Below are 21,564 nucleotides of genomic sequence, written 5' to 3'. Positions count from 1 at the left end.
CCCCCACTCCTGGGGTGGACACCTGCACCCCAGCCCATGTCATGCACAGCACACGGCAGGCCCATGACATGAAGAGCCACACCGGGAGAGAGAGACAGGCCCACAGGTCCTGTCCCATGACCACCCCACACACAGAACCCTCAGCATCATGGGGCTTTTGGCATCTCCAACCCATCACAGAACCGGCAGGGCCTCCCCACCACCTCTGTGAGGGACTCGCTCGGAAGCACGTGGTACCTCACGCACCTGGCGGCAGGGCAGAAGGGGCTGGGCCAGGCCAGGGTGAGGCAGTGCAAACCCCTGCCCCATTCCCAGGTAGGCTGACTATGCCCCAACCCCAGGGTCCCATTCAGGAGCACCACCCCAGCACATGGGCATGCCAGCAAGTGCCATCCAGCAGCTGTGGACAGTGCTGCAAGCTTCAAATCTGTGGAGAGGGCCCAGGAATGGACCAGCCGTGCATGGCTCCCACAGCCCCCATATGGGGATGCCAATGTCTGGGCAACTCCCCTGCCCTCTCACCTGGTCCCGGGGGGGCTGGGAGAACAGCCCTTGGTATCTCGCTGCAAGACCAATGGGCCATCTCCCTCTACCCATCCTTCCCTACTGCTGCACCACCTGAGGGCCAGGCAGGACCCACCCAACTGCTGGACCTGCCCACCTTCATGAACATGGATCCCACAACTGTTCAAGCGCTCATCTACCCTTATAGTGAAAAGTTTCTCAAAGTATCTATGCTAAATCTTCATTGTTGCAAACTATGTCACTTACTACTTTCCTCCCCTCATTGGGAAACAGTTGATCACCTCCCTTTTTTTAAGCAAACGTTTACATACTTGAAGACTGATCAAACCCCACCTCAGCCCTATTTCCTCTCCATCAAACACGTCAATTTGTTACAATGTCAAAGGAGGAAACTGGGTTGGTTTGGCATGATTTGTTCTTGACAAATCCATATTAGCTATTACTTACCAGCCTTTATCCTTTAGCTTTGAATAAATTGATTGTTTAATAATTTATTCAAGTATACTTCTAGATATCAAAGTTAGGCTGACTGGTCTACAACACCTCAGCATAGCTGTTCAGATATTGCTTCAGCTAATAACTTGTGTGCATTTCATCAGGCCCCGCTGACTTGAAAACATATAAGTTACCCAAATATATTTTAACCTGTCTATTCCATATTCTGTAGGGCTGTGTCTACATGAGCCCACTCCTTTCAAAAGGCACATGTTAACAAGGCAGTTCGAAAGATGCTAATAAGGAGCTGCCATAAATACGCAGTGCCTCGTTAGCATAATGGCGGCCACAGTGATTCGAAAGTACCACTTTCAAATTGCTTGCTGCCAATGTAGCCAGGGGCCTTTCAAAACAATCCCCCACTCTTTGAAAGCCCCTTCTTCCCAAAACAAATGGGAAGAAGGGGCTTTCGAAGACTGTGGGTTGTTTCAAAAGGCCCCAGATACACGGGCACTGTGTGATTTGAAAGCGGCACTTTTGAATCGCCATGGCCGCCATTATGCTAATGAGGCACTGCATATTCATAGTAGCGCCTCATCATCATCTTTCAAACTCCCTTATTAATGTGCCCCTTCTGAAAGGAGGGGGTTCATGTAGATACAGCCTAGGAGATTCTTTCCTCTTGTCAATATTAACTGTGTTAAACATGCAGTCACAATTAATCTTCTTAGTGAAGACTGAAGCAATAAAAAGGCATTAAACACTTCAGTCTTCTCCATGTCATCTGGTTTTTGCTCTCTTTCCCCATTAAGTAAAGAACTTATACTTTCATCTTTTTCTTCCTAATAATGTACTATAGGACCTCTTTTTATTGCCTTTTATGTCCTTTGTAGTTGTAAGTAATTTTCATTACTTTGTAATTATCTCAGGGCCTAGCAAGGATTAGATGAAATGAATATGCCACCTTTTGTAAAATTAGGATTTCTCTGCAGCATACATATCCTGTTTTTAACTCTCAGGGATTGGCAAGACATCAGACCTTAAACTCGTGATTGTTCCAAAAATTTAATATAAGCCATCTTGGGCCTCTAGCATATATTTTTGGCTGGGAAAAATCAGTAACTTTTTGTGTTCATATAATTTTGTTAATAATGACACTTGTCATGCTCAGATGCTCAAAAATTGAAATTAGACTACATACAACAGGACATGGATTAATGGATAGCAACCAGATGAGGCAATCCAATCAAAGGTACATACTTACAGCTATTTACCATATGATTTTACAATGTACTACATATACCAATAGCAAATACATACACATGAAACCCAGTATTCATCGGACAAACCTGTTGCTTTCCTATTAATGATATTTATAGGAGATATGGAAATAAAAACAATAAGTTCCCTCTCACCTCTTCTTTGAACAAATTTTGTCTGTTTTTGAGTGAGCGAAGTTTGTTTTGCTTATCTTCATGTCCGAGTTCTTCTTCTGGAGGCTGGAAATAAGTAATCAGGTCTTGCAGGGTCTCTAGAACCTCCTCAATAGGCAGGGCGACGGGTGCTGCTGTTCTGTTGTTTCCACTAAAAAATCAGGAAAGATAGATTGATGGTATTGACCTTTCTATATAATTTAAGTTACTATATTTATATAGCAATCTATTGGCTTTTTGATGTCTCAAGCAGCTCCTGGATACATGTGCCCCAAGTGTATCATTAGGCAGCAATTAACTTGGTTTGCCAGTAATTCTTTTTTTTTGGTTTTGAATGTTCAGTGAACAAGCAAGACTGCCTGGAGCTAGATAATGGTTATGGGGAAGTTCTATGGTATATTTCATAAAGGAAGTCAGAGCAAATGATCACAATGATCCTTCCTGGACTTAAAATCTATGAATTTCAGCTCTTACATATGTGTAATGTAAAGGAGAAGAAAAATAGGAAAAAGAGACAATGTTAGTAAACGAGATGACAATGGAAAGTAACAAGACAAAGACAGCTAGTATTTCTTAATTTTGTAATGGAGTCTCTAATAGAGATTGCTCCCCTTAACTGTCAATTGCGATGTAATACATCAATCAACCGTGGTCCAAAGATAGCTGAATATTTCTGCACACTTTCCTATTTTGGCCAACAAAAGGAAAGAGGCACATCTTTTGAAAAGTGTAGAGAAGAAATCAACTTGCACGCAAAGTTATATGGGGAGATGGAATCAAAAAGAAGAGTCAAAAACACTCTGGCTACATCTAAACTAGAAGCATCTGTCTACAGAATCAAAACAAAAAGCAGTCAAGTAGCACTTTCAAGACTAGCAAAATAGTTTATTAAGTGAGCTTTCGTGAGACAGACCCACTTCTAAGTGGGTCTGTCCCATGAAAGCTCACCTAATAAACTATTTTGCTAGTCTTTAAAGTGCTACTTGACTGCTTTTTGTTTTGATAGTGTATAGACTAGCACGGCTTCCTCTCTGTTACTATCTACAGAAGTTACTGTAGGAATAGATGTTCCCACAAAACTTTTGTCAACAGATCACATCTACACATAGAAGTGGATGGATCTTTTGATCTGCTCTGTCGACAAAAGAGCCCCCAGAGTGTCTACACAACTTTTTTTGTTGACACTTTGTTGACAAAATGCATTTTGTGCATAGATGCTGTGCAAGTTTTGCCTACAAAAACCCACTTTTGTCTACAAAACTCTGTAGTGTAAACATAGCCTCAGTCTCTGTTTATTGAAATCTGAGTCATGATCAAAATTTCCAAGCAGAAGATTGCCTGATTGTAATTGAAACAAATACAATGATAAGGCACAGTACTTTCCGCAGTAGAGCAGATTGGAAAAAATATTTCCCTCCACATAAAATTTGAATGAAAATGAAAACTATTTCTTTTTCGCCAAAACTGACAGAAAAGCAGACATGCGAGCACACACGCACGCTCTATGCCAACATTCAGTTAATAAAAACCCCTATTTTCTATCAAAGTTTTGACAGAAAAATTTTGACCAGTTCTACTCAACACATCAGATAGCTGCTATCGATATTTTTTCTAGAAAAATAAGAGTGGCAAAAAGAGACAGCAGTATTTTCAGTAATGTTTTTCTAATCAGAGATGAATATTTTCCAGCTCTGTTTCTAGGATTTTCACTCTTCACTGCACTGTTCTCTTGTAACACTAAATATTCTAACCAGAGCACAAAGGAAACACTGTTCAAAGTAAATGAAACATGTTCTTCCCAATGTTCTTTGGTTATTGTCAGAGATTAGCCTGAATAAGAATCTAATAATTTAATATGCCCTAAGTTGAGGAAATGTCAGATATGGACATAGATCTAAACCGGAAAGCTTTGAGGCTAACCTTAGTAATGCTTGTTGTCAATTTCAGCCTTAGCATGACTCCTCTACACTACCTACAGATTTTTCAATATTGCATACCAGGATTCTTAATTTCACTCCTTTCTTATACATTTCCCCACAGTCATTAGAAATTAATCCACACAGAGACTACACTGCCCTTTCATCCTAGAAATCATCTTAACAGAACATGTGAGACACAGAAGTAGATCAGCATAGGGATGATTGTATTTTCACTTTCTTTAAGATATGTTTGTTACTATTAAAGCATGTTATTTTGGATGGTTGGTAATAAATCAAACAATTTGCTAAAATAGGTGAAAAAATAGAAAAAAAATCAGTAGTTGGAGCATTGGCCTTGTAAACGCAGGGTTTTGAGTTCAATCCTTGAAGGGGCCTTTCAAGAGCATGGGGCAGGTTAGATTAAAAATATATATATATCCGTCAGGGACAGTGATAGGTCCTGCTGTAAGAGCAGGGGACTGGACTCGATGACTTCTCAAAGTCCCTTTCCGTTCTGTGATATGATAATGAAAAGTAACATACAGTCATATCCTGAGATACACCCACTCAGGTTATGAGAATTCAGGTTTACAAGGAGTTTGATTTAAAACCCCTACCCCGTCTTATGAGGCATTTCCTCAAATTTACGAGGACCGATTTCAATTTCGTGCGCCTCAGTGGGACACAGACGCCCTGCAGCGGGAGAAAGGCTGTGGCTCCAGGCAACGGCTACCCGCAGCTGCATCCCACCCGGTGCATCTCTCCACAGCACCTGGCAGCGGTTTCCTGGAGCCCCAGCCCAGCCTTCACCTGTGGCTGATCCAGGTCTGCACCTCGGCTCTGCAGCAGCAGTGCGCCCCAGCCCAGCCGGTGGCTGTGGGCTCCCAGGTGCTCCCACGAGATGTGACTGCTGGGCGCACAGCCCATCCTGGCCCCGCCCCTGCCGCTCACTCCCTGGGCAACTAGGGGGCCGCCGCTGCCCACTCTGCGCAGCTGTGCCTCGGGCGCCACTTGCCACCTGTGGCGTCCCTTTGCATTTAGCACCTCAGCCGCTGCTGGTGGGGCCTCTCCGCTGCGCAGCCCCGCATGAGCGAGGCATCACCCCTTGCCAACTGGGGGCCTCCTGTGCCTGCCTAGCTCCCTGAGCGGCCAGCCCCTGACACTGCGCCCTCTCAGCTTAACCTAGGCTGTGCTCAGGCCGGGCTGCCTCCCTGTGCCCTGCTCTGCCCTGCTCGCCCCCTGGCACCAGCCCCTCTTCTGCAACCGTGGGCAGCTGTCCAGCTTTGCACCCCCCTCCCAAGCGCTCTTTGATTTGCATTCCCCTGTCTCTGCAGGTAAACAGACATTGTAGAGTAATTAACAAAGGGAAAATGCCTTGTTAGGTTGTGTTATGATAACTAATGTTAACTGTTGAAGTAATTGTGTTCATTTTAATGGGATCTGGTGTTATTTTAACATAAATGGGTGTAAATTTTGGTGCTCAGGAACGCATAAATTTTTTTCCCACTGAAATTAATGGTAATTACATTTTCGACTTACAAGAATTTGCCATAAGAGGAGTTTTTCAGGAACGAATTACCCTCATAAGGTGGGAAAAGACCGTACTGGCTTCTCTAGGCAACACACTGAAAATGTCTCCCAGTTTAAAAAATGCTTGCAATTATAACATGCCTCTAACATATTATAATAATTTCTAACATCCAATAGGGCAAATTCATCTATACACATATGCTGCTTCTGTATCTGAACCTCAAAGTATGATTGGAAAAGACAAGTTAGAATTATTCCATTTAAAGTCTCAACCTTTATTTGGCAATTAAAGTCTTATTGTAGTAATCTAACCTGATAACTGACAACAATGATTTTAAAGAATATTGTAGACCATAGCAGACCAGCTGGCAACACTATAGTTAATTAGACCTTTTTGGCAAAATATACTTTAAAAAAAAATCTGATCCAAGACAGAGGAAAACTTCAGTATTCATTTTCATTAACAATGTAAATTTAATATATTTCACTGAAAAATATATACTTTGTAGAAACAGCTAATTAGATATAAGCTTAAATGGTTACTTCTGAGACAGCAAATCTGTACAATGTGATAAATTTGATATCTTTTCTCGCTGAATTTGATAGTTTTGTTACCCGAGGTTCAAGTCACTTTAGCTAAGTCTACACTAGCCCCCACCCCTTCGAAAGGGGGATGCTAATGAGACACTTTGGGATATGCTAATGAGGCACTATATATTCATGTTGTTTTTGTAAGGTGGAGACCTTGTTTGCAATCTACAAATTTAGATGCTTGGACTTTATGACTGGTAAAATTTAGCAGAAGATAATATTGTTCTAATTTTGCCTGAAGTTAATCTTTAGGAAAGAAAAAATATATTACTTTTTCTCTCAAGTGGGGTTGAGCATTTAGGCTAACTACAGCCCTGTTTTAACCACCTTCATGAAGAATACTATGGAGAAGGCTGTGATAGGAACATTCTGGTATTATGTGGAGACCTCCCATTTCCTGGACTTTCACATGAGTTTTCAATCCAGTTACAGAACATGGACATCACTTAATCTCAACCAATGATGCCATAATGTTTTGTAGACCTTCTTAAGATCATGACAAGGTTAGATGGGGCAAAACTTCAATGGTTTCAGTCTTCCTCTCAGACATGATAAAATGATAATGATGGTTCATCTACCCAGAGAACAGTTGTCTTGTCCTGGTATCTAGACAAGGTCAGAACACAGATGAGACTCAATGCTAAAATGAAAGAATGCTGGTTGGGTAGGAGAAGTATCTTGACAGAATAATAGATAGTATCAATCCTATTACTTTGTTAGCACTATACTAGTTTTGTTAGTTAGTAGCACAGCTTTAGGATGACTGTGGATCCCTCTTCATTCCCCAATTCGCAACAGGTATTAGGAGAAACCTGATGTGCTTCCTCCCACATTTCCTGTTGGTGAAATGACTAATTATGCTTACCTCTGAAGCAAACCAATAAAATTTTCAATATATTTTTAAGATATCCAGGCCGAAATGTATAGAGGAGACACTTGAAGAAAAAAATGGTTACAAAAAAGTGCTTTTTGAAAAGTGTTGCTTATAGTCATTCTATTCTAGGGATTGTGTCCATGTATAGAGTTTGAAATTTTGTTTTAGCAGTATCAGTAGGGTCAGCTGTGGTGCCCTTTTGAATGCCACACTTGTGCTAGTATACTAGGCACCACTAGCCCTATGCCTGAGGCATCTGATGAAGTGGGTGTTTGCCCATGAAAGCTTATGCTCCAAAATATCCTGATCAGTACACACACTCTACTGGAAACCGACTGATCGCTATACTTACCTACATGCTTCTAGCTTCCATCCTGCACACACAACTAGATCCATTGTTACAGTCAAGCCCTTAGGTACAATCGCGTTTTCTCTGATCCTACTGACAGAGTCTGAAAACTACAAGATCTCTACCAAATATCGTAAACCTAAATTACCCACCAAGGGAAATAAAAAAAAAAAATAAAACAAATTGACAGGGCCAGACGAATACCCAGAGACCAGCTACTCCAAGATAGGCCCAAAAAAGCCAAGAACACAACACCACTGGTCACTACCTACAGCCCCCAACTCAAACCACTGCAATGCATTATTAAAGACTTCCAACCTATCCTGAATCAGGATGCCACACTCCTGAAGGCCCTAGGTGACAGGCCTGTTCTTTCCTACAGACAACCTTCCAACCTCATGAGGATTCTCACCAACAACCACAGTCTATACCGCGAGAACACCAATCCTGGAACTTTTCCTTGCAACAAGGCCCGTTGCCAACTTTGTCCACATATATATTCTGGCGATACCATCACTGGACCTAACCAGGTTATTCACAGAATCATGGGCACATTCTCATGTTCCTCAACTAATATTATATATGCCATCATGTGCCAACAATGCCCACATCCTCTGTATATTGGACAGACTTCAATATCTCTTAGACAAAGAATTAATGGGCATAAAACAGACATAAAAACACTCCTGATTCACAAACCTGTCAGCCAAAACTTTAATGGAGTGGGCCATTCTGTTAATGACCTGAAAGTCTGTGTTTTACTGAAGAGGAATTTTCACAACAGTTTGGGAAGAGAGGCTGCTGAACTCTCTTTTATATTCAAATTCAACACATTAACATGTGGTTTGAACCGGGATGGGAATTTTCTAGGTCATTATAGAGGCTCTTTTCATACTTGGCTTTATCTGATTCTTGACTCCCCCTCTTGCCCCTCTGCTCTCTGATTTGCTCACCTTGATAATATTTTTTCTGATTTGTCAACCTCAATTACTATTTTTGGTTCTCTGTGCCTTAAATATGGAGTCTGTTCTGGTACGGCTATGGTCTGAAGAAGTGGGTCTGTCCCACAAAATCTCATCACCTAATAAATTATTCTGTTAGTCTTTAAAGTGCTACTGGACTGCGTTTTTGTTTTGATAGTATCCAAAATATCTGTTAGTCTATAATGTGCAACAGGACTTCTTGTTGTTTTTAAAGACGGTTCTGTTAACACTGCCTAAAGTAGGAGCATCTAGGAAAAGAGTTAAGGAATTTTGGTGCAGAAGTCTATCTCTGGAATTCAATTCTCTCATTACTCCAAGAGAACCGCAAACTTTCCAGACATCAAGTAAAGCTTATCCATTCTCACAGGGAGACAGCGTGCCACACCTGGGAACAGCTTAATAAGTAAATTTTCTCAAAAATTTACTCCTCAGTATGTGAAGGAGACATGCTATTAGTACACATGGGACCAAATGAAATTTGGGAATCTGGAATTGGACCCAAATATTAACTTTCTGCCCTCGTTGGTGTTTGGATTCATTGTTCACATTTGGCTGTCTTTAGAGACAGGCCTTATTGGATTGGCAAAGATGGGCTTATAATTAGGTCCAGGACATAAACTCAATTCTAACATTTCAGTATATTTGGGAAAAAATACATTAAACCTGCTACACAGAATGCTGTGCTGTATACCTTATAAATTGGCTAAACAGACTGGTTGTATTGCGAATAATTCGAGCAGCTTGTGACTCTTCATGTTGGCATCTTTGTAATGTTAGACCATCATCCATATGTCCTTCTTGATGTAATATAACCTATAGACAGGAAAAATAAGATCATGTTCAGAGGAAAATGTGCAATTGAAAATACAAATCCTTTAACTAGGTAAATAAATTGCAGTAGGCAATTTTAATACATTGCACCTCTTGAATCAATATAGTTCTAAAATCCACTACCTAATTTAGAATTGCATATAGTACTCATATAATAACCAGGCCATTCTAGACTGGCGACCACAAAAAACATTTAGGATCACCAAGAAGTAGGGCTGATGTTTCAATCGGTTTTACCTCTGTCCTTCAACTATTCCCCCAGGGTAATAGCATAAGATGAGAAACCCATCATTGACTTTTGAAGATGATGTAAAACCAGGTTTCATTTGGAATCATTCAATTCCATGACACCTTTGGCCAGAGAAGTATGATTTACCATGTTGTCACTGATGAATTATACCCCCTATAATTACATTCAAATTATCTGAATACCAAGTCCAAATTCAATTGAATGGCATGTTTTAATTATTCTGCAGCAGGTCTCTTTACTGTGGATATGAGCTTTTCAAAAGTTGCTACCTCTCATCTAACGGGTGGCTGTGGTGATTAGTATTTTGCTGAGTTTGTACAGTGATACAGGATCTTCGAGGCTCTTAAGTAACAATTATACATCTAATGCCCTTGTAAATATAACCACCAATGAATGACCCCAATATGTCAGCCACTACTAGCTATAAAACATAATATTACTCAACACTTGCTAACGTCTGCTGAAATAATTTTGCTTTCAGTATTTCAGTTTTAATACATTTCAAAGAACAATGCATGGCATTTACTTGATTCTTTTGGCATCAGTTCCATATCACTGGGTCCTAACACAACATTTTCTCTTCCTCTTTTGCACAATCTACTGTAACAAGCACTAACTAACTTACACTGTAGATAAACTATGTCATATTAACTGCATTACTGTCACAAAATGCACATGAACTTTTGGGGAAAAAAAGAACTGCTCCATGAAATTAAAATGTCAACTGATTTCCTGCTCTGTGAACTAAGTAAACCTTGTCCTAATTTATGCCTGTGTTTCCTCAGAAAGCAAAAATGGAACACAAAGAAAGCACCAGAGATAGATGCTGCATGTTCTATCTTTCATCTTTTCTCAACCCTTTTATGTGTGTTGTCTTTGTTTTGTATTAAAGGAAACAGGACCAGATTCAAACAACAGCAAAAATAATTCAACAATATCCAAACTATTGCCATACCCCACCTGGAAGGAGAGAGAGGGAAAACAGCTACAGCGTCTCTAATACAATCTAAAACTGCCCTGCCAAGTAGAGGGGATCACCCACTTAAAATACAAAAAACAAAAACAATAGCCTCATGTAGAACTAAAGGGGATAAGAGAAATTATTAAAATTAAATTCTTAGTTGAGGCTTTCATTGCCAACTGTTTAAAAGTTTAGTGGTGTAACAGTAAGCACATTTTTGTTAAAATTTAATCTCTAGTTGGCTCTTCCTTCCTTATCAACATGATAAATGTGAGTCTTAGGATAAGACACTTGGGTCTCATACTTCCATCCAGGTGTAGGGAAGCAGACACTGCAACAACAGGTAGTGTTGAAAAAGTCTTACAATCCCCAAAATCTTCTATACATTGCGCTTAGCCAATAGGTAAGGGCAGGTCAACACTACAGGGAAACAATGATCTAAGCTATGTAATTTGAGCTATGGTTAGTAGTACAACTCAAGTCAGCATAGCTTAGATCTACTTACCACTGGGTCCACACTGCTCTGGGTTGACAGGAGAAATTCTCTTGTCAACTCCCTTTACCCTTCTCATTCTGGTGGAGTACTGGAGTTAACGGGAAACTGCTCAGCAGTCGATTTAGTGGGTCTTCAACAGACCCACTAAATTGACCCCCAGTGGATCAATTGTTACAGGTTTGATCTCACTGGTAGTGAAGACAAGCCCTAAGAAGGAAGTATAGGTTTGCAGTATGTCCATTTTCTATAATAAAAATAAATACAATTTTATATTATGAGTGTGTTTCTTGTTATCTTCAGATGTGCTTAAATAAAGAGAATTAAATATTTAGAATTCTAGATGTTTTCTCCATAAGGCCATTTATCTCTGAAGATGATTAGATTGGTTTAATTTGTGCAGTAGTAATGTTTTCAAATTCATCCTTGCAGCTCCATGGTTTTCCTAACCGAGATCAATTTAATATTATGGGTGTCTTAATAGCAGAGATTGACTAATCCCTATGTTTAAGAACCTTAACACCATGAATTGACCCAATCCCATGTTTGGGCTCTTAGACTGACAATTAGCGCACAGTTTTGCAAATGGCTCAGTACTCCAGGAACTGACGAATATATGTAACTCCTACTATGTCCAATAGGGGGTTTAAGACACTTAACACCCCCCAGAAGTATCCAGTACTTTACACATTTGAGATCTTAAACAAGTAAAACCATCTCTCATTTGCCTGAGTGTTGACTGGAAATTCAAAATGAGAGATTTAAACCTGCTATTGAGATGCCCAAAAAATAAAAATGTGGGCCAATAATACAAATTTCTCCTGAGGTACTCAAGATAAAATTAAAAAAAAAATGTAAATATTTAATAGGATGTTTAAAAACACTCAGATTATTGCAATTTATATAAGGCCAGATAGCAATCATGTTTTCATCACTTTCAGATTGAAGTAGCCCTAAGCATCACTTAAATTTGAACAAATCAATTACATGTATAGCAAGATAAAACAAGCTCACATTGTCAGGATGAAAGATAACATCACCAAATCAATCTCTTTCACCTTTATTATTTTAGGTTATACTTATCAAAAAATGCTTACCTTTCTTTTCAAGGGTCCTAAACGTGGTGCTTTAGCATCCTGTGCTAGATAAGTCAGCCACAAAGCACTGGCTACATGCTGGACAAAACAAATGGAATCACCATACTTTATTTCAGCAACTCCCATGCCTTCTATGTCACGTTTATGAGCAGATTCCAGTTTTTCCTTTAGTTTTGAAAAACAAACAAAGCAATAAATGAGTATTAGTGTAATTTCAATAGTGGAAAGGCAAACACTAAACTTTGTAATGTTGAACAAAGCCTCTACTAACACCTTTGCTAAAAGATGAAGCTATAAGTACAATTTAATTTATGCACTGATGTAACCATACCAATGGGTCACAGTCTGTTAAATAATCCCATCAAGCTGAATTTTTGTGAAGATTTACTCAAACCTAAGATTGTATGTATGTTTAAACTCCTCCTCCGCCAAAAGAAAAACAATTCTAATAAATAATTTCTATAAAGCAAGCTCACAACCCAATACTCTGCAGCAGGCACCAGTGTCTGAAGTTTTTCTATCTATATGACTACAAATTCTCTGGCAGCTCTAAATCAAAGCTAAGAATGTTATTGAATTAAACATGAAAATAAATACAAAAAACTTCTTGTGTGATTTATTTTGTTATTAAGGTCAATTAATATTCAGAGTGAATTCTGAATTTACAACTTTTGTATGTAGAGAAATTTGCTTGGTTATTTCATCTGTTATGATCGGCAACTAATTAGATAATAATGACAAATTTCAAGTCAGCACCCATATGAGATTAATGCCAATTATTTACAACTTGCTTACAATTATTGTATAGTGCTTTTTGGAAATTTATACTCCAGCTTAACCACTTTTAATCCCCTCCACAGATGGAAAGTTCTCCCCAAACACAATGGTGGAAACAAAAGGGAGAGGGTCTGTTTGTTTTTTGTAAAGGAATGTTTAAGTACTAGCATATCATTCTGGAGAAAAGTGGATTCTGCAGCCAATTTTATTACTGCAGAACACAGAGGATCCTGACTGTAAATTAAATATGGAAACCAAACATTTGGCCTGTACTATTTCAGTATGGGATTTTTATACACAGCAATTTAAGGCACTGAAATTCAGGGTACAAATGTACACAGCAGCAACATGCTGCACATGAACTGATTCTGTGGATCTTCCATCGTGCACTTGAAACTTGAAAAAGCAGTATGAGAAAACTGCAATGCAGAACTTTTAGTGAGCAGTAGCAGGGTCCCACAGCAACTTATTGGATAGCAAGCCAGGGTGTGAACATTCAATGCACCAGCCTACGATGTACTAAGTAGATAAGCCCTACGATTACAAATATTTTGGAGCGTTGTAAAAGAATAGGTATAGATACTACATATCTAAGTAAGTACTCGTGTGTGTGTGTGTGGTTTAACAGTAATACATTTATATGAATTTTGCTCCTTTTATTATTATTGAGTAAATGTTTTAACATTTGTTAGGGAAGAATATTATCAACTTTCATCTAGCTACAGATCACACTCATAGCTCAGTCAAATGGATAATTCAATGTTAAGCAGAAGACCACTGTGGAGAAAAGGGGTCTAAAACATCAACAGCTCATACCTACAAGGAAGTTGGATAATCAATTACTGCATTGACCTGATCCATATAGGAAAACAAGTTATGAAGAGACTGATCACATCAATTAAAAAAACTGCTGGTGTGATTATAGGTTAAACTCATTTGTCAGTATGAATTACAGTATGTTCCTTAAAATAGATTTTGTTGCAGTGGACTATACAGGCTTAAGACGTCCTAAAAACATTTCCCTCTTTATCAAAAAAGTACCAATGCTTCTGTGAATGCAACTATCTCAAAGCAGAGAGTACTGCTCAGTGCTTTGATCTCTGCTGCACTGCAGGCATACACTCCTCCCTTTTCAAAGCTCCAGGAAGTATCTGAAAGTGGAGACTACATCTACTCTTACCAGAGAAGACAGACTGCTCTGGGGCAATCTTCCGGGGCACCGTTTCACACGTGCACAAAACGGCATATTCCATGGTCAATGTCGACCCTGGGTCTTGTCCTGAGCTGCATGGTACCAAGAAAGGTTGACGGGAGGAGCACTCCCTTTGACCTTCTGCCACAAAGAGAGGCACAGAAGTCAACTGCCGCAAAGTTGATTGTTGGTGTGCAATTGGCACACCAAAAAATCATGTAGCAGCAGTCGACCTTCAAGGTAAGTCTAGACACAGCCTAAGTGTGATGCTCCCTTTGAGGAACAAAGAGCAAGCGAATTATCATAATGCTCCTATTTTGCCCTGCACTGGGAACACAGCAGCAGGCAGCCTGCTACTGCAGAGGGAGCAGGATAGACTGCTGTGACATTCCTCACCATGCAGAGCTCACAGATCTATTCATGATGCCATTCCCAGCACTGAAAAGGCTGTAGGAAAAGCCGGAGAAAATCGCAAGGTGTGCAGGGATCAGGCCCACCCTCCAACATCACTACACTCTGCATTACTCACACTGTCAAAGATGGTACCCCAAGATGGACATGATCTATTGACAGAGGGAATAAGTGTGAACACCCTCTGGGGATTTTTTTTTGGCAAATTTTGGGTGTCAGCGTAAGGTCTGTTAACAAAACTTGGTAGTGTTGACAAGGCTTCCACCTGGGAGCTAGAAAGTCAGGAAGAGCTAATGATAACTTTGTTCAGCACCCTGGATTTAAAAGGGAAAAAAAGGAAAAAAACTTTGTTTAATAAAGTTAATTCCTGTCTCTTTCCCTTTCCAACATAAAATACATGTCTGTGGTTGGAAGGTTTATTCTGATCCCAGTACACAAATAGCCTATGACCGTGAGTGTAACAACAGCACTTGATTTTTTTTTTAATCTTACCTCTCTGAAGTCGAGCTACTGAGATATTAAAAATGCCTATTAAACGTGAAGCACATTAAATGATTTTTGTGACAAGTATGTTAATTCTCTTTTTGCTTGCATGGAGCTGCCACATTTAAATGTCAATTTAAGCCTGAATAGACAGCATTCCAATGCCAAGATGAAACAAAATGACATTACCATGTAATCGTAGAGGATGTCATTACAATGTCAAAACCATGGGGAAATGTCATATCACATTTATGGAGATTGCACTATGATGTCCAAATGAGATGAAATTGTATCTCATTTCAGTGCATATTGATGGTGAGGACATGATGAAGTTACAAACTTCTATAGAAAGTATAATATAATGTCACAAATGAAATAAAATATTTGATGCCAATTATTAATATTAGCTGATTAATAGCTTCATGTTTGAAGATGTAAAGTACTAAGTCTATAGTCTGTAAAGATCACATCAAAAGGAAGCAAAATTCCTTGGTATGGTTATGATGTTGAAATCAAGCTATGTTAATACATTAGCTATCAAAATAAAGTGATATTAATTTAAGTTATTCTGAACTTCTAATTGTGCCCTTGTTAATGAAGTTTTTCTACCTCAAATAATTACACAACTTAAATTTTGGACTTTTTAAGGTCCATTCTTATTTTAGCCTTTGTGACACTATGTAATTTCACCTCCCACCCCCATGTTGTTCTGGTACTAGGAGACTGGATAACTTACTAGTGATTTCAGTTAAGCCACTTGGTATCACCATGTTAGTAAAGAGGTATGTTTTCTAGAAACTGAGAAGATAGGCCAAGATTTTTGGCAAAAACCTGGTCTCTCTCAAAGTGTATAGTCTCTATAAAATGGTTGTGTCTAACCCAGAGGTGAGCAGTCAGTGGGCCATCAGAGTCCTATGCGTAGCCAACAAGATATTTTGCCAGATTCTGCTGTCTAATGCGTTTGAGGGCTTACCTACCTATGTTACTAAAGTGACATGCACATAAAACAAGGCACGTGAATTGCACACAATACTGTCAGCAAGAGCCATGTGCTCCCTCTGCATCCAAACAAGTGGTGTTATGGCTCAATCAGCATACTCTGCAAATTCTAGGCACACAAGGGCAGTTAGCAAAACCACCTTATCCTGGGAGATTGTCTTGGTTATGACAATTTTGCATCCCACTGAGATGAAGGAAGGCCACTCACGTGGCCCACTCACTATCCTAAGCTGTCCATAAGCTGACCTAAGCACTTCCCTCTGCAAAGAGCACCCTTTTCTTCCCTTCTCATAGCCTATGTTGAAGACAGGAACTGATCAGGCTGAGGAAAGCATGATACACCAGAAGGTCTGGCTGGTAGAAAGGAAAACAAAATCAGCAGCCAATCCAATGGAGGAACAAGGAGAGAAGATTGAGACTGCAGGAGGCAGAGTTGTCCCATCCATAGGATGGTTCAGGATGTCTGCCACAGGCCCTGCATTCTGGGGGTTCCCATGGCAGTTGCCTCAATTGTCCTACGGATGAGAAGCACATAGCCCAGGGTGGCCTGCAGCCCACAGGAGCTCCCCTGAACAGTGATGGCAGGAGACACAAGAAGAGAAGTTACCCAACAATTTCCTCTGCTGCCATTACCCAAAGAGGGTACTCAGCTTCACTCTAGTCCCAGCACCAGCCTGCTGCACCTCCTGAAGCAACCCAGCGGGGAGATGGTGGCTGATTGGAACAAGCTGCTGGATTGCTTGGCTTACTGCAGTTCCCAATGTTGCGGTGGGTGCGGGGGCGGGAGGAGGGGGCCAACCCCCATTGCCAAACTATGCCTAGCCTCCTGTAATCCCCTGCATTCATCTCTCAGTGGCGTGTGCTTTTGGAAAGGGGTGCAATGACAAGAGAAGGAGCAAAGCAGGGGAAGGGAGAGGCAGGGCTGAGCACGCGGGGGTTGCCCCAGACCAAACACCCTGCTAGAGATGGCCCTGGAAGGAAGGTAAGTTGTCTGATATAGTCAGAATACTGAGAGGAGGGGCAAATTCTGTCAAAAATCTCAGAAATAGACAAAGGCAAAGCTGGTTGTTTTGACTTTGTAGAATGGAGCACGTGCTTGAGTGGTGACAGGGGAGAGGACATGAATGTGATTGGAGCTATGTTGACTTAACTGTAGTCCTTCTGTAAAGAGAAGTAAGGAACAATCCCTAGGATTAAGTTCATGCACCACTAAAAATGATTAGATAGATTAGATAACAATTAAAATGGTATCTTCACCTGCACTGTTCCTCTCCTTATTAAGAGTACTTGGCAAAAGTTAGTGATTTGGCAAAAGCAGAGGCCTGTAGTCATGATTATAAAAAGAACAGCCTGAGCAAGCCAGCTCACTGACCACCTACTGCACCTAGCCAATGCCTGTTTACTGTTGCTGCTGAAAACTCCATTCCCACAACTCCATGTTCCTGAATTCAGAAAATATAAAGCTAGAAATCTACTTTCTGATTTCTTATCTGCATCAATATAAAGGGAAAAGAAAAGCATTCCTTTCATTTTAATTTTGCATATGAAATTCAATGTTTAATTGGTGACAAATATGAAATAAATACTTAGTAATGAATATTTGAACATTTGGAAACTATCATATAAAAAGAAATCCAAAATGCCTATTTCATTAAGCTTCATTATAACTATTAAAACTATTACTTCATCCTAATGCCAGTTCGATCCCAAAAAGATAGCTGAACCCTGGTTGTTACATAGAAACAAAGCCAAATTCTACTGTATGAGTCATCTGTTACTTTTAGATACATTAAAATGTTATTTACTTTTAGTATGATGTAAATAATTTATTTTTATCTTTATGTACTGTTAGGAAAATAAAATCTGAAGTCAAATTTAAAATAATTCAAACCACAAAAATAGTATTTTCTAATTAATTCTAGTTCTGTGGGTATTTCCAGAAAATCTTATAAATGACATCTGGGCTCAGCTTAGCAGACTACGCCAAGTACTGTGCTAGAATGGGAGCAGCCCATCTTGAAGCAGGATTCAACCAGCTGTAGGGAAAATGTTACCTCTCCAGTTATAGCACAATATTTCCCTTAAAATATATAGTTGGACATTTTAAAACTTAGGTGTGCAAAACTGGGCCCTTAAGTTTATATCTAAAACAAGTATCAAGTTTTTAAGACAAAAAAAATGCATGCCAAAAACAAAACCCCCACACTACCATCTTCAACCCAAGTTACCTATTCTTGTATTTGTGTTCAAAATTACTGTCGATTGCTTCCTCCGTTAAAGAAGTCTCTATTTTGAACCAACATTTGAGAGCTTCATATTTATTTACCTTTGATGCTCTAAAACAAAAGGAAGTAGATTTTGTGTCAGACTTCCCTCTGTCAAACAGTACAAGACCCTGGTCTTCAGAGAGCCCTAAGTACTGTCCTGTCGTAATGTGCCGAAGGCGGAAGGGCTGTCCCCATCTGATGTAACTGCCACTCCAACTGAACAAATCAGACAACAAAAATTAAACTTCCAAACTACATGAAATGAACATTTCCACTTTGAGCTTTAAAGAAATCTGCTGAAAATTCTAATCCCACCCGTCATATTCTCAAACAATTATGCCTAGATAGCCTATGTTCAATATTTCTCTTCACCTTTTTACTGTTAGAAATTTCTTTTTATTAATATTAATGAATGGACTAAAATAAATCAGGTAGCAGGGAAAATATTTAAGTCAAGCAATATCTCTCCAGTCAAATTTCAGTGGAGTTAGAAAAAGAAAAATGGCAAAAAACTCTAGTACCTTATACGAAGGGGTTCCACTCTCCACAAGGACCTTGCACGAACACCAGCTCCTCCTGTTTCATACAATACTTTTCTGCAGACACATTGGAAAGATCATCTCCTTGTAAATACTTATAATACAAGATGTTTATAACTTCTTATATCACCGAACACAGTTTTTCCAGACATATTAAATTGGAGTGAATGGAGACTAGATTCTTACTCTTCATTAACTGCAGTGGATATGCAAGAGTTTCAGCTCCATAACCCTCTGTTTTGTTTTGGTTTGGTTTGGTTTTTTGTTGTTTTGTTTGTTTTTTGTGGTGGTGATTAGAACTGTAATGACTAGAGATCTGTCACTCTTTTCCCTCATCTGCTACTCCACAGGTGCTGATGATATTTTAATAACTTCAAACCCACCTCTTCAATTTTGTCACTTGATTTTACACAAAAATATCTAATTCATAGAGTTCATCATTTTATTCATAAGTATGAATTAGTAAGGCTGTAAACAAAATTGTAAATGAACACATTCAGAAGATGTAATTCATAGTGACCTAGGTAATCAGAATACCAATTTCAGAGCTTGAAATTCATTGTTAGACCAATTTCAAGGATGGCACACGTCTGTACATAGTCACAAATAAAAATACTATAATGTACTTTCATTCCAATTATGTGGAATGAGACAGTTATTACAATACTATCTGCATTTTTATTGCTAGAAAGACTCATCCCCAGGCTTCTATTAAAGGGAAACACTGCCTAAAAAGAGGAAAGAAAAATGTTGAATCATTATCCCTTAAAAAAACATGTAATGTAAGAAGTTCAGAATAATAAAATAATTGAAAATAGACTACTTCAAATGAAAGACAAAGATAATACCAATAGCCCCTGTCCAACCATTCAAGAAAAGGTTGGAAGTAAAATAGCGTGGCTTCATACTATCCCAGGAAGGTCAACCAGTTCAGATTCTGCCAAATCAACAGGGGTACATGAATTCCTCAGTTAAGTCCCTTCATTCCCTGTCACCAGTCTCCAAGTTCTCAAATATCAGGACTATTATCTTAAAGGCATTACCTGTTCTCAAATGCTGTGATAGTGCATGGGTAAAAGGCAGCCCCTTGGGCAGGTAAAACAAGCCACACGGGCTGGAAAGGTAAATATCAGCACTTCAGTTTGTGCCAGGAAGGGAGTAGAAAATCAGTGCCTTCTTTGAGACACTGGTGTATTGTACTTCTTTATAGATACTCTGCTGCTGTCTTCACCAGTTGCATTTTGATTTAATTATTAAGATAGCCTGAGGTACAGTCCATTGTGTAATTGCCAAGTGGATTGCTGAAAAATGTTATTTTTTTTAATTTGATGGTTGTCTTTGTTATATGTCCTTTTTTTCCCCACCAATGACTGCTATGTGTATATATATATATATTTATGGTATATGAAGTAACAAAGTGCTGTACTTTAAATAAGGCTCTGTTGTGCTGGCCAAAAACTTGTTCAAGGTTTATACCTTATTCTTTATCTTTCTTTTAAAGTATATTTAATTGCTTTTAAAATATCAACAAAATAACTATTAATTAAATATGCTTTTGGGGGGACTACCAGAATACATATTTCATTTAGAAGACTACTGATTTAAAGCAGATTAGTGAGACTCTGCCTCTACACCTCATCATACATTGATGGGGTCATTGTTTGGCTTGTACAGCCCTTTAAGTACTACTAACAGCAACGAAGGGTCCTGTGGCACCTTATAGACTAACAGAAAAGTTTTGAGCATGAGCTTTTGTGAGCACAGACTCACTTCATCAGATGCTGGTCTGATGCCCCTCTACTATATACATCAGACAAACTGGACAGTCTCTACGTAAAAGAATAAAAACGCACACAAATCAGATATCAGAAATGGCAATATACAAAAACCCGTAGGAGAGCACTTCAATCTCCCAGGCCACACAGTAGCAGACTTAAAAGTAGCTATCCTACAGCAAAGAAATTTCAGGACCAGACTCCAAAGAGAAATTTCTGAGCTACAATTCATCTGCAAATTCGACGCCCTCAGCTCAGGCTTAAACAAAGACTGAGAATGGCTGGCTAAATACAAAAGCAGCTTCCCCTCCCTTGGTATTCACACCTCCAGATCAACTGCTGGTAGTAAGCCTCACCCTTGCTGACTGAGCTAACCTTGTTATCCCCACCCTTGCTCTGGCTTATTTATACATGGCCCTGCAGATTTCCAAGACCAGCATCTGATGAAGTGAGTCTGTGCTCACACAAGGTCATGCTCAAAACTTTTCTGTTAGTCTATAAGGTGCCACAGGACCCTTCATTGCTGTTACAGATCCAGACTAACACGGCTACCCCTCCAATACTTTAAGGATTAGAGATCCAGAGAGTGACTTACAACTGCAGTAGAATATCAGGTCAGTATAGGGACGTGGACCTTTTTCCCCTTGTCTCCCCTCACATGTGATTGGAAGACAGCGGTATTTGGCAGTCCAGGAAAAGCCCTCTTTTAGATGCCACTCATTTCCTGTGTCACACTGGGCAAGACAATTAATGGTGATGTACCTCTATTTCTTCATTTACAAAATAGGGATAATGATATTTACCTGTGTAAAAAGGAGTGGTGAAATTCATCCATACTGACAAAACAATT

The 21,564-nt window shown here is 39.5% G+C and overlaps 1 protein-coding gene across 1 annotated transcript in view; it reads right to left on the bottom strand.

Moving 5' to 3' along the window:
- Positions 1 to 21,564, bottom strand: part of RYR3 (ryanodine receptor 3) — a 572,218-nt gene that overhangs the window by 354,883 nt on the left and 195,771 nt on the right. Inside the window, exons 10-14 of the mRNA XM_074996957.1 lie at positions 18,922 to 18,996; positions 18,460 to 18,616; positions 12,272 to 12,436; positions 9,331 to 9,452; positions 2,376 to 2,544 (exon numbers count right to left, since the gene is read on the bottom strand). Coding sequence (XP_074853058.1) covers positions 2,376 to 2,544; positions 9,331 to 9,452; positions 12,272 to 12,436; positions 18,460 to 18,616; positions 18,922 to 18,996 — 688 coding nt within the window. The remainder of the gene's footprint in view (positions 1 to 2,375; positions 2,545 to 9,330; positions 9,453 to 12,271; positions 12,437 to 18,459; positions 18,617 to 18,921; positions 18,997 to 21,564) is intronic.

This window comes from Carettochelys insculpta, chromosome 6, assembly GCF_033958435.1.
Source record: "Carettochelys insculpta isolate YL-2023 chromosome 6, ASM3395843v1, whole genome shotgun sequence".
NCBI lineage: Eukaryota > Metazoa > Chordata > Testudines > Carettochelyidae > Carettochelys > Carettochelys insculpta.
The sequence above is the reverse complement of the archived record's forward strand: the minus strand, read 5'-3'. Positions and strand labels throughout refer to the sequence as shown.